This window comes from Anomaloglossus baeobatrachus, chromosome 2 (assembly GCF_048569485.1).
Source record: "Anomaloglossus baeobatrachus isolate aAnoBae1 chromosome 2, aAnoBae1.hap1, whole genome shotgun sequence".
Classification (NCBI taxonomy): domain Eukaryota; kingdom Metazoa; phylum Chordata; class Amphibia; order Anura; family Aromobatidae; genus Anomaloglossus; species Anomaloglossus baeobatrachus.
Genome location: NC_134354.1, coordinates 475,339,662 through 475,356,258, shown reverse-complemented (window position 1 = coordinate 475,356,258; position 16,597 = coordinate 475,339,662). Strand labels below are relative to the sequence as shown.

Here is a 16,597-nt window from a genome sequence, read left to right as displayed (position 1 = left end):
CTATAGCAACCAGAGCTCTTATTAATGTCCTGTAACAAAATAGAAGCAGAGCTGTGAGTGGTTGCTATAGGCCACCTGATAAATATCCAGGCTGTCAAACCAGCCAATATATTACCTCACACATCCAAATGGTAAGTAAGCATTTTTTGTTTGTTTTGGTGAAAGTAAAGCGCGGGGTTAAGATTTCCCCATGACGTTCCCTGAGTCACATTTCGTGATTGTAAATGCGACGGTGTGGATTCCTTTAGCGGACATACACACACACGTACATACGTACACTCCGCTTTATATATTAGATGACAATGTGCCTGAGCCCATAGTATAGGCTGTGCATCAGTTGGCGTTTCCATGCTAATCACTCTTTTTACTATTGAAACTGTCCACTTCAAGAATTTGGGAGAAAGTGAAGAACCCCCCCCCCCCCAAAAAAAAAAACTTTACACTAATATATCCATACAGTCTGGATACATTTTAGGAGTATTCAGTTAGGGAATCACATGACGACCAATCGGTAGCTTTAAATTAATAAACAGTCTGCTGCGTAACTTGTTCTGTACATTGAACAAATCAAACAAAATGTAATCTAGTGACAGCTGGATACAATTCATAGGACACTCTGGAAAGAAATTACTAAATTGAGGGTCTTATTTTTCTAACCTTCAGTGTCAGAAAACGTTTGACATGTGTGGGTTTATATGCTTGAGACCCACAATGATGAAATGAATGAGCCGAAGCACTTATCTGGGGGTTGTGCCTGTACAGCTTTCCGCATAGGAATACATACACAGCACCCAGCCATCAACGTGGGTCTGAGATCTCAAAATTTTTCTTTTGGAAACCTTAGTCACAGTATACTGTACCAGAAGGCTTTGAGGTTAATGTCAACTGTAGCACTGAAAGAATCACTTACCCTGGACACAGACATCTGATTGGTTGTCAGGGTTCCAGTTTTGTCTGAACAGATGACCGATGTGCAGCCAAGAGTCTCAACAGATGGCAGACTCCTCACAATGGCATTCTTTTTCGCCATTCTACGTGTACCAAGAGCCAGGCAGGTAGTAATGACAGCTGGAAGGCCTTCAGGAATGGCAGCTACAGCCAAGGCCACAGCAATCTTAAAGTAGTATATGGCTCCACGAAACCAAGAGCCCCCGTGAACAGGGTCATTAAAGTGACCGATGTTGATGACCCAAACAGCCACGCAGACTAATGAGATGACTTTAGATAGCTGTTGCCCAAATTCATCCAGCTTCTGTTGTAGAGGCGTTTTCTCTGGCTCGGTAGCAACCATCTGATTTCTGATCTTCCCAATCTCTGTGAAAACACCTGTTGCAATAACTACTCCAACAGCTTTACCAGCAGCAATATTGGTTCCCTAAAAGAGCAATAAAATGATTGAAAAGAAGGAAATTATTAAACCAAGTAAAACAAAAGGGTAGAACACAGCATCTCATGAGGCACAGCACGTATTGGTAATTATATAGTGTCCATACATATTACTATTATGTCTTCTTAGGCTAGTTTCACACTTGCGCTGAACGGCATCCGTTGCATTGCGTTGAGTGACGGATGCACAAAACAACGGAAAGCCTTTTTTTTAATATTTTTTTTCTTTACAGTTTTACCAGCAGCAGACTATTGTGAACGATCAGCAGATCACCCGGCTGCCGGCCGCTCAGCTGAGCGCTCTCAAAAGCCGGCTGCTCAGCTGAGCGCTCTCAAAAGCCGGCCGCCGGGCGCTCAGCTGAGCGCTCTCAAAAGCCGGCCGTCGGGCGATCAGCTGAGCGCTCTCAAAAGCTGGCTGCCGGGCGATCAGCTGAGCGCTCTCAAAAGCTGGCTGCCGGGCGATCAGCTGAGCGCTCTCAAAAGCTGGCTGCCGGGCGATCAGCTGAGCGCTCTCAAAAGCTGGCTGCCGGGCGATCAGCTGAACGTTCGGCCACCGAGAGACAAAATAAAGTTTGTGATTTTTTAAAAAAATAAAAAAATAAATATGAGCATGCGCAGTGAAAAATAAAGGATTCCACTGCTCAAAAAAAGTTACATGCTGCGTTCCTTCCGCACGGCGGACACAACGAAGCGTCAGCCAGCGGAAGCAACGCAGGTACTTTTGGCACAATCTGTCATCATACAAGTCTATGGGAAACAGCGGAATCCGTTAATGGAGTTTTCCAAAAGGGCGGATTGTGACTGAAGGTAATTAACGCAAGTGTGAAAGTACCCTTACACAACCTCTCGCACCCTTACATTTTAAAATATTAACATTTAATCAACTTCAATGTAATTTGCAAAGTATTCCAAGTAGTCATAAAATATAAAGTTACAGTGATAAACTGACAAATATTTTGCTTACAGAAAAAAGCATGTTCTTTTTGTCCTGATTGACTGCTCTGGGGTCTGGGATTGGATCTGTATGTTTTATCACTGAAACAGACTCTCCTGTAACAAGTAAAATAGCAGGTTACATTAGTCAATTCTTATCCTCATTTCTATATCTAGTTTCCATTGAAAGAAGACCTAGATCAAGTTCAACCTTTCTCCACTAGTTATAGAGAATGTATAGGTAGATTTATAACTTACAATCCAATTTGTTGTGAGAAGAGCATCTAGCACTGCCCGCAATGCAAAACTGTAATAATTTCCATTATACTAGAAATAGAGAACGTAAAAACACAAAACAAAGAGTGATATTCTAAATGCCCTACACTATTTTAAATTCAGGGGGCAATCTTCTAAACAATGATATTCAATATGAAAGAGAAAACAGCCATTACAGAGTTTAATCAAATGTAAAAAGGTTACATCTACAGCTTCAATATGCAAAATCCCCATCATGTCAGAATTAACAGAAGTATTTCCAACACAAATTAGGAATGTAAAAAAAAGTTGCATTTTCTGATTTTGTCAAGGACACATATTTGCATAGGGCAATATTGCAATTTTTTAGGTATACACTGTGTGCAGAATTATTAGGCAAGTTGTATTTTAGAGGATTTTTTTTTATTATTGATCAACAACTATGTTCTTAATCAACCCAAGACTCAAGTATCAGAGCTTAATACTTTTGGAAGTTGGAGTGTTTTTTTTTTTAGATTTGGCTATCTTAGGAGGATATCTGTTTGTGCAGGTAACTATTACTGTGCAGAATTATTAGGCAACTTAATAAAAACCAAATATATTCCCATCTCACTTGTTTATTTTCACCAGGTAAACCAATATAACTGCACATAATTTAGAAAAACATTTGACATGCAAAAACAAAACCCAAAAACATTAGTGACCAATATAGCCACCTTTCTTTATGGTTACACAACAGTCTACCATCCATAGGTTCTGATCTGTTTTCGATCAACATTGCGTGCAGCAGCCACCACAGCCTTCCAGACACTGGTCCGAGAGGTGTACTGTTTTCCCTCCCTGTAGATCTTACATTTTATGAGGGACCACAGGTTCTCTATTGGGTTCAGATCAGGTGAACAAGGGGGCCATGTCATTTTTTCATCTTTTAGACCTTTACTGGTCAGCCACGCTGTGGAGTAGTTGGATGCATGTGATGGAGCATTGTCCTGCATGAAAATCATGTTTTTCTTGAATGATACAGACTTATTCCTGTACCACTGCTTGAAGAAGTTGTCTTCCAGAAACTGGCAGTAAGTCTGGGAGTTTAGCTTCACTCCAACCTCAACCCGAAACGGTCCCACAAGTTCATCTTTGATGACACCAGCCCATACCAGTACCCCACCTCCACCTTGCTGGCATCGGAGTGGAGTGGACTGGAGCTGTCTGCCCTTTACTGATCCAGCCTCTGGCCCATCCATCTGGCCCATTAAGAGTCACTCATTTCATCATTCCAGAAAACCTTTGAATAATCAGTCTTAGGATATTTCTTGGCCCAGTCTTGAAGTTTTATCTACTGTTTCTTGTTCAAAGGTGGTCGTTTTTCAGCCTTCCTTACCTTGGCCATGTTCCAGAGTATGGCACACCTTGTGCTTTTTGATACTCCAGTAACGTTGCAGCTCTGAAATATGGCCAAACTGGTGGCAATGGCATCTAGGCAGCGTCACGCTTGATTTTCCACAATTCATGGGCCCTTATTTTGCGCCTTTTTTGCCCAATACGCTTCTTGTGACCCTGTTGGCCATTTGCCATGAAACGCTTGACTGTTTGGTGATCACGCTTCAAAAGTTTGGCAATTTCAAGACTGCTGCATCCCTCTGCAAGACATCTCACAATTTTGGACTTTTCAGAGCCAGTCAAATCTCTCTTCTGACCCATTTTGTCAAAGGAAAAAAAGTTGTCTAATAATTATGCACCCCTTATATAGGGTGTTTATGTCATTACACTACACCCCTCCTCATTACAGAGATGCACATCACCTGATTTACTGAATTGGTAGTTGGCTCTCAAGCCTATACAGCTTGGAGTAGGACAACACGTATAAAAAATGTATGTGATAAGTCTGCAGACAGTATATGTATAGTCATAACCAAAAGATTTTACATTAGACAAACTTCTTGTAAGATTGCCACTAAGTCAACTGTCACAAACCACCGGGGGGGTCACTCAGAAATCCCCCGCGCTGGCTACCAGTACGTCACAATCGGGGGGTAACAAGTGGGGGTCACCCCTCCTTTATACCTCCCGACCGACAGAGCACGTGATGCGCTCTCTAGCGCCCCTCTTATAGTCAGGCCAATTATGGAATTGCCCGACAATAAGCAAGGAGGCCGCTATACTACTTATGCCGATTATTGAAGGGTCCCCGGTGAGAGTAGGGTATATATTCCCCCGACCTCCGCGGGCGGAATATATAAAATCTCCCCGAATCTCACTGGCCTCCCCACAATAATCCTTGGCACAAACTCGCTGCCACCAACCGCTTCACGGTAACTATTAGCCGAACACACAGACGTGGGATTCAAGATCGAGATAACAGAACAGCCCAAGATTAATTATATAATTTAATCAGCCTAAAGCACACTAGAAACTACAATATATACAATAGGGAATCTACAGAATATACATATGTCAGAGTACAGTTACAATCAAAGCATGGGTTACAAACAGGCATACACAGTTCCAGCAGTTACCTTGTTGCGTCTGGCCACAGGGGGGCGCTGTACCCAGGTTTCTAGGATCCTTCCCACAGATGTTTCCTACACGTGCCCCCAGCGAAAAGAACACTGGAAAATGGCCGAAGTAGGGTTATCAACCTGGGCAAGTCCAGGTTCCCTCCTACCTTAGTGACCTCAGAGGGAGCACTGCTCCACCCCTGGCTGGAGTTATGGACAAAATCCACAACATGGAATATGGCCATAACTTGGCCTGGGAGCGTCGTAGGCGGACGCCGACGCTCTCATTGTGACAGCTATGAATTTAGCTACAGAACGAGGGGACTCATGACCTGTCTGCCAGTTCCCCATTGGCTGATATCACGCCTGGGGCATTTCCCAATGTCCTGCTCCCATAAAAAGGGTGTGCCGGCATCGTCCGCATGCGGAGACACCATTTTTATGGTTGCCATATTTATCGGAAATATGGCTTGCGAGATATGAACCATTTTTTACTGGAGTCGTTCTGTCTAGCTAGTTCCATAGCCTTGCTAATGAGATACAACTCTTGTTACAGGGTGACGGCAGGGAGTCATCCTGTGTCCATTGTTCCCACACCACCTCATTTCCATATCACAGGACATGGCCATGGAGGTGTAAGTGGAACACTGAGAACAAGAAGGGAGGGGGCACTGCCAGGGAGTGATGAGGGATTATGACTGGAGTCATAATTCATCTTCATATCCCGGGATTTGCCTCACACCTCCCCCCTTTTGAGGGCGCTAGGGGGCAGCACACTCCGGTGTTCCCCCGTGCGCCCGTCCGCGACCTCTCCTTGTCGGGACAGCCCGTCTGCGTTACCGTGGTCACGGCCCCTTTTGTGGCGAATGGTGAAGTTGTATTGCTGGAGCGCAAGGCTCCATCGCAACAATCGCCCATTCGTCCCAGAGACGGTGTGCAACCAGCTGAGGGGATTGTGGTCCGTCTCCACGATGAAGTGGCGCCCGTATAGATAGGGTTGCAGACGCTGCAGGGCCCACACTATGGCCAGGCACTCCTTCTCCATCGTGGAATAGGCAACTTCCCTTGGTAACAGCTTCCTGCTCAGGTACAAGACTGGGTGCTCTTGGCTCGCAGAGTCCACCTGGCTGAGCACCGCACCGAGGCCGAAGTCACTGGCGTCTGTCTGTACTACAAACGGCCGCGTGAAGTCGGCTGCCTGTAGCACGGGCGGGCTGGACAGGGCGTCCTTTAGGGCCCGGAAGGCTGTCTCGCAGTCCATTGTCCAATCGACTGCAGAGGGCAGCTTCTTCTTGGTGAGGTCCGTCAAGGGCTTTGCCAGGCTACTATAGCATGGAACAAACCTCCTATAGTACCCAGCGGTCCCCAAGAAGGACATCACCTGCTTCTTGGTCCTGGGGGTGGGCCAGGATGCGATGGCTTCCACTTTCTCAGGCTCGGGCTTCAGTGTTCTCCCACCTACCCGGTGACCGAGGTACTGGACCTCGCTCATGGCCAGCTGACACTTTCCCGGCTTGATGGTCAAACCTGCCCGGTGGATCCGCCTGAGCACCTGTGCTAGATGCTCTAGGTGGTCCTCCCAGGTGGGACTGAAGACGGCAATGTCATCCAGGTACGCGGCCGCGTACCCTTCAAGTCCCTTGAGCAGGGTGTTGACCATCCGCTGGAAAGTGGCAGGGGCATTCCTCATCCCGAATGGCATCACCGTGGACTCGTACAGTCCAAATGGGGTAATAAAGGCAGAGCGTTCCCTGGCCTTGCGAGTCAGGGGGATCTGCCAATATCCCCGGCTCAGATCCATGATGGTCAGGTACTGAGCCCCGGCCAACTGATCGAGCAGGTCATCGATGCGTGGCATTGGGTACGCATCGGCGACCGTGACCGCATTGAGCCCCCTGTAGTCCACGCAGAACCGAGTGGTTCGGTCCTTCTTAGGGACGAGGACTACAGGCGAGGCCCAAGCGCTGTTGGATGCCTGGATCACCCCCAGCTTCAGCATCTCGTCAATCTCCTGGCGCATGTGTTGCTGCACCTCCAGGGAGACCCGATATGCTGAACGCCGGATCGGGGGACGATCCCCAGTGTCCACGTGATGGACAGCCAAGTCAGTCCTTCCGGGCTGGTTGGTAAACAACCCCCGGAAGGGGAGGAGGGTGGCCCACAGCTGGGACCGTTGGTCCTCCAAGAGCTGGTGGCCAACCTCCACATCCTCCATGGATCCGCCTGCCCTAACCTGGGCTAGCATATCCAAGAGGGTTTCCGCTTCTCCCTCCTCGGGCAGGTTGCACACGGGGAGCGCACATGCCTCCCGCTCATGATGTGCCTTCATCATGTTCACATGGAAGGGCTTCCGCCTTCCACGGGCAGGGTCCAGGGTGACCAGGTACGTTACAGGGTTGAGCTGCTGGTACACGAGGTATGGGCCTTCCCAGGCTGCCTGAAGCTTGTCCTGTGGTACGGGGACCAGTACCCACACCTTTTGACCCACTTGGTAGGTCCTCTCACAAGCGTTCTGGTCGTACCAACGCTTCTGATCGGCCTGGGCTTGAGCCATATTGTCGTGTACCAGTTGCGTCAAGGCCTGCATTTTGTCCCGGAAGCGCATGACATACTCGATAACCGACACTCCAGGGGTGGCCAAATCCCCTTCCCAAGCCTCTTTCACCAGAGCCAGGGGGCCCCGCACACGTCGCCCGTACAGGAGCTCAAACGGTGAGAATCCTGTTGAGGCCTGTGGAACCTCCCGGTAAGCAAATAACAGGTGTGGGAGATACCGCTCCCAGTCACGCCCATGGGAGTCGACCAACATCTTAAGCATCTGCTTTAAGGTGCCATTGAACCGCTCGCACAGGCCATTAGTCTGTGGATGGTACGGGCTGGCCACCAGATGTCGCACCTGGACTTGCTTACAGAGGGCCTCCATCAGCTGGGACATTAATTGGGTCCCCCGGTCAGTGAGCATTTCCTGGGGAAAACCCACTCGGGAGAAAATCTCCAGCAATGCGGTGGCCACCTTGTCAGCCCGAATGGACGACAAGGCCACTGCTTCTGGGTACCGGGTGGCATAGTCCACTACCGTCAGTAGGAAGCGTTTCCCGGAGCTGCTGGGGATGGCCAGCGGGCCGACCAGATCCACAGCCACCCTCCTGAAAGGCTCATCGATGATTGGCAGAGATACCAGTGGGGCTTTGGGGCGTGGCCCCGCCTTCCCCACTCTCTGACAGGTTTCACACGAACGGCAGTAGGCAGCCACATCGGCCCCCATTTTTGGCCAGTAGAAATGCTGGTTTAACCTGGCCTTGGTCTTAGCGATCCCTAGGTGTCCGGCCATCGGAATCTCATGTGCGATCCGCAACAACTCCGTCCGGAACGGATAGGGTACCACCAACTGTCGGTCCCTGGGCCACGCCTCCGGTGAACCCTGCTGGACCGTGGCCCAGTACAGCCGTCCTTGGTCCCAGACCACTCGCTCCGGGTCCGAGTCCGAGGGAGGCTGTGCCGCCTGCTCCTTAAGAGCTTTCAGGCTGTCGTCAGCTTCTAACGCTGCCTGAAACCCCTGACTAGATGTGGCCAGAATCGACGAGACTGTCACATCTTCGGTCAGTACCCCGGGACCTGTGTCCTGGCCTCCACCTGACTCGGCTGCCACTTGGTCAGAAGGGGAAGAGCTATCGGACCTCCGGGAGGCCCCTTGGCTTCCAGCACTCCCACTGCGGGTGACAGCGGCCACAGCCGCTGCGACCGTGGGTCGTGCCTGCTCCTCCTCCGTTCCTGACCAAGTCGCCGGTTCAGGCAGACCTACCTGGCTTCCTGACACCCCGGTTGTGGGGGAACCATGCACCGAGATCTTACCTGGGAGCACTTCCGCTCCTGGACCGGCCCCAATCTCACCTGCCTGTTCCCCTCCTGCAGCAACAGAACCCCGCTGTGAAATCTCTGGGGACCCCACATTTGCTGTGGTAGCCCCCACCCCACACACTGGTCCTCCCCCTGCAGCACCCTGCTCTCTGCTTATCCCTGCAGAGGGCAACAGATCCCAGCTCACAGGCTGGTTACTTGTAGAGGCATTGTCACACCTTTCTCTGACCCCCTCCCCTCCTGTCACAGCTGCAGCTGCGTGTGTGTCTATGGTGTCTGTGCAAGCAGAAATATCAGAGTTCACTCCCTCCTCCCTTACATCATTCATAGATAACACATTAACATTGTCAGGAGTCATGTCAGTACTGGCTGAAGGTTCAGCCCTTGGGGGGGGCCCAAACTGGGAGGTTATCTGCCCCAAATCTGTCCCAAGTAGCACGTTTGCAGGGATCCGATCAGTTACCCCCACCTCCCTCACCCCCCGCCCTGCGCCCCAGTCCACATAAATGTCAGCAACAGGCAGCGCCGGGTCAGTGCCTCCAATCCCGGAGACAGCGAGGGTTTTTCCAGGGATCAAGTCTTGGGGGGACACCATCTCAGGCCGCACCAGAGTCACCTCCGAGGCGCTGTCTCGCAGTCCTATGGTCACAGACCGGCCGACGGTGACAGGTTGGAAGCTGTCCAGGGACCTACCACCACCCCCACCCACACAATACACCTTGGGCGGCCCTTGGGACGGGGACGGAGCCGGGGCCTTGGGACGCTGAGGGCACATGGCCTTGAAGTGTCCAGGTAGGTTGCACTGGTGGCACCGTCTTGGTTCCGCCACGGGCCTGGAGAGGGGAGTTGAGGGGGACACCCCCTGCAGTCTAGGGGCAGGTGGGGCAGTCGCAGAATTCATCTTACCCCCTCTCCAGGTGCTGCTGGTGGCCGCTCTCCTGGCCTCAGGGGCCCGGTTGTTGGTGTAGTCATCGGCAAGGGCAGCTGTAGCCGTGGACCCCTTTGGCTTCTGGTCTCGGATGAACTGGCGGAGATCCTCAGGGCAGTTCCACAAGAGTTGCTCCGTGATGACCAAGTCCAGGATCTCTGGTCCGGTGGAAAGCTGCAGGCCTTGGGTCCAGTGGTCGGCAGCTCGGGCAAGTGCCCGCCGGTGGTCAGCCCAGGAGTCCTTTGGTCCCTTCTGCAGGGTCCGGAACTTCTTGCGGTAGGACTCCGGAGTGAGGTTGTACTGTTGGATCAGGGCCCGCTTGATGGTGTCGTAGCCCTGATCTGCCTCAGCAGGCAAGTCCCCAAGGATATCCAGGGCCTTACCCCTTAAACGGGGGGTCAGGTATTTGGCCCACTGGTCCTTGTCCAGATGGTGCTGCAAGCAGGTCCGTTCAAAAGCAGTCAAGAAAGAGTCCAAGTCTCCATCCTTCTCCAGCACTGGGAAGTCCTCAACACGGACCTTTGGAAGTTTGGTGTCTCGAAGGTCACATGTGGCTGATGAGGGCCGGAGCTGAGCTAGCTGCAGCTGGTAGTCACGGTCTGCCTGTCGCTCTCGCTCTTCACGCGCTGCCTGCCGCTCTCGCTCCGCAGCCTCACGCTCTGCGTGCCGCTCTGCCCTGCGCTCTGCCAGGAGTTCCTTGTAGCCCTTCTGGTCTCCAGCCTGGAGAAGGGCCATAGCCATTTGAAGAAGGCTATCCGAGCCTCCCAGGCTCGGTGGAATGGCACGTGGTGATCTGCGGCACGCTGCGGAGCCTGGTGATTCACTGTCCCTTTCAGAGCGGAGGGCTGGCATCTGGCTCGTTGAGGAACCTTGGGTGAGCTGCTCCTCATCTTGTCCAGCAGTGCCAGGTTGCGCAATGTCCTCGGCAGAACGGTTTTCTGGCGTCGAGCTCCTGGAGGACTCGTGGGCAACCTCCTCATTGCTGTCCACAGCACCGTCCTCCCTCTCTTCGGCTCCTGCCTTAGCATTGGCCAGTTGCATAGCTCTGCTCCTGGTGCCATCAGCCATTCTTGCAGACTTTTGGTCACTGACACAGAACTGACACCTGATGCCTCCACACACCTTACAGTATCTGCACTCTGACACTCTAGTGTTGAGCTAGTCTGAAGACCCCAGCAGCCACAGCTGCTGCAGGCAGTCTTTAGTGTCTGGGAGTATGGGTCTCACACTCACACACACTATTATCTCGATCCCACCGCTTGCCACCAATATGTCACAAACCACCGGGGGGGTCACTCAGAAATCCCCCGCGCTGGCTACCAGTACGTCACAATCGGGGGGTAACAAGTGGGGGTCACCCCTCCTTTATACCTCCCGACCGACAGAGCACGTGATGCGCTCTCTAGCGCCCCTCTTATAGTCAGGCCAATTATGGAATTGCCCGACAATAAGCAAGGAGGCCGCTATACTACTTATGCCGATTATTGAAGGGTCCCCGGTGAGAGTAGGGTATATATTCCCCCGACCTCCGCGGGCGGAATATATAAAATCTCCCCGAATCTCACTGGCCTCCCCACAATAATCCTTGGCACAAACTCGCTGCCACCAACCGCTTCACGGTAACTATTAGCCGAACACACAGACGTGGGATTCAAGATCGAGATAACAGAACAGCCCAAGATTAATTATATAATTTAATCAGCCTAAAGCACACTAGAAACTACAATATATACAATAGGGAATCTACAGAATATACATATGTCAGAGTACAGTTACAATCAAAGCATGGGTTACAAACAGGCATACACAGTTCCAGCAGTTACCTTGTTGCGTCTGGCCACAGGGGGGCGCTGTACCCAGGTTTCTAGGATCCTTCCCACAGATGTTTCCTACACGTGCCCCCAGCGAAAAGAACACTGGAAAATGGCCGAAGTAGGGTTATCAACCTGGGCAAGTCCAGGTTCCCTCCTACCTTAGTGACCTCAGAGGGAGCACTGCTCCACCCCTGGCTGGAGTTATGGACAAAATCCACAACATGGAATATGGCCATAACTTGGCCTGGGAGCGTCGTAGGCGGACGCCGACGCTCTCATTGTGACAGCTATGAATTTAGCTACAGAACGAGGGGACTCATGACCTGTCTGCCAGTTCCCCATTGGCTGATATCACGCCTGGGGCATTTCCCAATGTCCTGCTCCCATAAAAAGGGTGTGCCGGCATCGTCCGCATGCGGAGACACCATTTTTATGGTTGCCATATTTATCGGAAATATGGCTTGCGAGATATGAACCATTTTTTACTGGAGTCGTTCTGTCTAGCTAGTTCCATAGCCTTGCTAATGAGATACAACTCTTGTTACAGGGTGACGGCAGGGAGTCATCCTGTGTCCATTGTTCCCACACCACCTCATTTCCATATCACAGGACATGGCCATGGAGGTGTAAGTGGAACACTGAGAACAAGAAGGGAGGGGGCACTGCCAGGGAGTGATGAGGGATTATGACTGGAGTCATAATTCATCTTCATATCCCGGGATTTGCCTCACATCAACCATTTATTGGATCATCAAGAACTTCAAAGAGGTGTAATTGTTGTGAAGGCGGCTTGAGGGCACCCAAGAAAGTCTAGCAAATGTCGGGACCATCTGCCAAAGAAAATCCAGTTATGGGATTGGTTCAATACCAATGAATAGCTTGGCAGCAGGTAGGTCTAGGTGCATCTATATGCACAGAGAGGAGAACACATATTGAGGCTGGCCTGGTATCAAAAACGGCAGCAAAAACAAGACTTTTCTCCAACAAAAATGTCAAAAGACATACTGACATTGTTAGAATTACAGGGCTTTGACAGCAGAGGACTGGGATAGTTATTATCTTAAAGCTCCCTTCAGGTTCATCAGGACATCTAGAAGAATGATTGTTCCGAGAAAAAAAAAAAAAAAAGATAAGCGCTACCATGAGTCATGTGTCAATGGTGCAAAAATTTGTTTAGATATATGCTAAATGACCCCTAGTAAGTAAATATGCAACAAAGATGTCAAAAGGATTTACTATAGTGGTCTTTAATTTTCCAGTAGTAATATGTTGAATATTCTGCCACACATCGGATATTAGCAATAAGGGAGGTCCTTACCTGTCAGGATAGACTGATCAACACGTAGTGTTGTAGATCGGATCTCAATGATACGAATGTCAGCAGGCACTTTGTCACCAACTAAAATCCAAGTACACAATTTGAAATTACTTTATATCACCACAGAATCTACGTTTATTTTTTCAACATGTATTTTTTATTTTCGGTTCGCAGAGTAAACCTACAGTAGCTATGCGCTCGCATTTTCTTTTGTTTTCACTCCAAAACAATGCTAAATTTTCTTTTTTTTCTTTACTCCATTTCTGCCAAAAGAGCCATAACTTTTTCATATTTTCATAGACAGCTATATGAGGGTTTTGATACCTGTGGGACAAGTTGTAGGTTTGGAGGAATCTATTCAATTTACCATTCAATGTAATGGGAAAAAAAAAATCTGGGTGCAGGAAATTGTAAAAAAAAAAAAGAAATCTATAACTGCAATAAATTTTTCCATTTTCTTTTTATGGTATTGATGGTATGGTAAAAATGATCTAGAAAAAGGATTCTCCAGGTCAGTACAATTACAGCAATATAAAAAACAAACTTATTTTTCTTATTTAAGTCTAGAAAAAAAAATTACAAAATTTGTAAAATAAATAAAAATATATATTTTTTTTATTTATGTTAGTTTTCCGACAATTGTAATGTTTTCATTCTTCGGTGGAGCTGTACAATGGCTTGTTTTTTATGTGTCCTTTATTTTGTTACCTTTTTGGTGCAGATACCATTTAATTGCTTCTTATTGCATTTTTTGCAAAGTTGCAATGACTTAGGCTAGTTTCACACTTGCGTTGGACGGCTTCCGTAGCATTGCGTTGTGTGACGGATGCAACGGATGCGTTGCATATAGTGGCACAACGCAATGCTACGGATCGTACAAAATAACGGAAAGCGTTATTTTTTTCTTCTTCTTTACAGTACCGGCAGCCGACTATTGTGAACGATCAGCTGATCGCTCTTAATAGCCGGCGGCCGAGCACTCACATGCCGGCGGCCGAGCGCTCAGCTGAGCGCTATAACATGCTGGCGGCCGAGCGCTCAGCTGAGTGCCCTGACATGCCGGCGGCCGAGCGCTCAGCTGAGTGCCCTGACATGCCGGCGGCCGAGCGCTCAGCTGAGTGCCCTGACATGCCGGCGGCCGAGCGCTCAGCTGAGTGCCCTGACATGCCGGCGGCCGAGCGCTCAGCTGAGTGCCCCAACATGCCGGCGGCCGAGCGCTCAGCTGAACGTTCGGCCACCGAGAAATAACATAAAGTTTGTGATTAAAAAAAAAAAAAAAAAAAGCATGCGCAGTGAAAAATAAAGGTTTCCGCTGCTCAAAAAAACGTTACATGCAGCGTTCCATCCGCCCGGCGCAGCGTCAAAATAACGATGCTGCGTCGTCCAGCGGATGCAACGCTGACACTTGCATTACAGTGCGTCGTCCATACAAGTCTATGGAGAATAGCGCAGTGCGTTAACGGACTGCGCTAGTCTCCATAGTGACGGACTGCGCTGAACGCAAGTGTGAAAGTAGCCTAAAAATCCACAATTCTGGAGTTCTCGATACACAGTTTCCAATTGGGTTGATTAATTTGAGATTTTAAAAGGCTTGACACTTACAAATGTGGTTACACCACATAAAATTCCAATACCAAGACGACAAAGTTGTGGAATTATGTAAATCATAGGTTTGATGGACATGTTAATGATATTCAAGTGATGGGAAAAAAAAAAAAATATATAAAAACAAAATTTTCAAAACATATCAATCTATTTAATATGAAGGATAAGAACCATGCACAAAAATAAATGCAGTAACATGCTATCAATGAGGTTAATGGTTGTCTGAGGAATGTTCTGCCCTGCTGAATGTGCTTGTGAATGCAAATCATCAAGATCCACTGTTGGCAGCTCCTATTGCAATTGTAAACAAATGATGTCCCATATTTACACCACGGGAGACAGGTTTGGACATACTGCACACCATGGTAGCACAATTAGGCCATGCAGGCTGCACACAGTAACACAAGCCGCATGCGGCTGGGCATAGTCATACTGAAATAGTCATACTCATACAATAGTCATAATATCGGCTCCCGATACACCATGAAAGCATAGCCATACCATTGGTTCCACCACAAAATAATGTAATGTCAAGCTGCCAGTATACCTAAAATGAAGACTAGGGGACTCTGGCTACTTTAATGCCACCCCATACCACCATAACCACAGGAATAGGACAGGTGTGACATTCCCCTGTGAAGGCCTCTTCATGGAATTGCCCACAGTCTCCAGACCAAGCTATCATTGCATCAAAAAGAAAAGCGAATTCTAATAATCAGTTGGAAGACCCACTTTGTGGAGTTGTCGATTGCCCCACCAATCAGATATTGATCCCAGACAACCCCTGTAACTCTGAATTCTAAATGGTTTGTGAACTCATCAAGGCTAATAGCCTTGTATAAAAAAGGTTTTGATCTACATGATCTGTAAATTCAGTACTTAGAAGGTTAAAGATTGCTAGGTTAGTCCTACAGCAGGTGTATAACCTGTAGGAATGAAAAAATGTGGTTTCCTAGGAGGATAATTCAGAAGTAATCTGCAGAGCTAAGCAAAGCTGAGTGAAAGTGAAAACCATTACCACACATCTGGGACAAAACACAATTACAACAGAAATACAGACAAATCTCAATGAATAAGTAAAAAAGCATGCACCATACATGACGAGAATCGGCACTGGACATCCTTGCTGCAATGTTACATTTAAGCTGCTTATTTTATTAAAGGATTTTGTTTTATCAGAACAAATAGACATGAATGTACAAGTCCATGGCTCCCATGAGCTACTTTTATCAATAAAAGTAATTATCCAATAACAATAAATCTGAGATTTATGATGAAACGCATCCGCACATCATAACAAGTAATAAGATGTTTAGCATATATTCATGCTTAATGAGCGGGCGAAAATATTGGCACCCTTGAAATTGTTCCATAAAATGAATTATCACAGAAAATTGCACGTATTGTTATATACGCTTATATCCTTTGTGTGTATTGGAACAGCACAAAAATAAAAATAAAATAAAAACAGCAAATTGGACAGAATATAACACAATTCTAAAAATGGTCCAAACAAAATTGTTGGCACCCTCAACTTTATATTTGGTTGCCACCTTGTGGAATAGAATAAATGACTGCAATCACTTCCTAGAACCATCAGCAAGCTTCTTACACCTCATCTGGAATTTTGGACCATTACTCTTTTGCAAACTGCTCCAGGTCTCTCATACTTGAAGGCGTCTTCTCCCAACAGCAATTTTAAGATCTCTCAGGTGTTCAATGGGATTTAGATCTGGACTCATTGCTGCCACTTCAGAACTCTCCAGCACTTTGTTTCCATCCATTTCTGGGGGCTTCATGAAGTATAATTGGGGTCATTGTCCTTCTAGAAGACCCATGACCTAGGAGGCAAACCCAGCTTTCTGGCACTGGGCACTACATTGCAACCCATAATCCTTTGGTAATGTTCAGATTTCATGATGCCCTGTACATAGTCAATGCACACATTGCCAGAGGCAGCAAAACAACCCCAAAACATCTTAAGTACCTACAGTAAATTATGTGA

General features: G+C 48.2%; 1 protein-coding gene across 1 annotated transcript in view; it reads right to left on the bottom strand.

The window, feature by feature from the left end:
- Positions 1–16,597, bottom strand: part of ATP2A3 (ATPase sarcoplasmic/endoplasmic reticulum Ca2+ transporting 3) — a 302,766-nt gene that overhangs the window by 132,707 nt on the left and 153,462 nt on the right. Inside the window, exons 6-8 of the mRNA XM_075336373.1 lie at positions 12,988–13,068; positions 2,351–2,436; positions 911–1,375 (exon numbers count right to left, since the gene is read on the bottom strand). Of these exons, the coding sequence (XP_075192488.1) occupies positions 911–1,375; positions 2,351–2,436; positions 12,988–13,068 (632 nt within the window). The remainder of the gene's footprint in view (positions 1–910; positions 1,376–2,350; positions 2,437–12,987; positions 13,069–16,597) is intronic.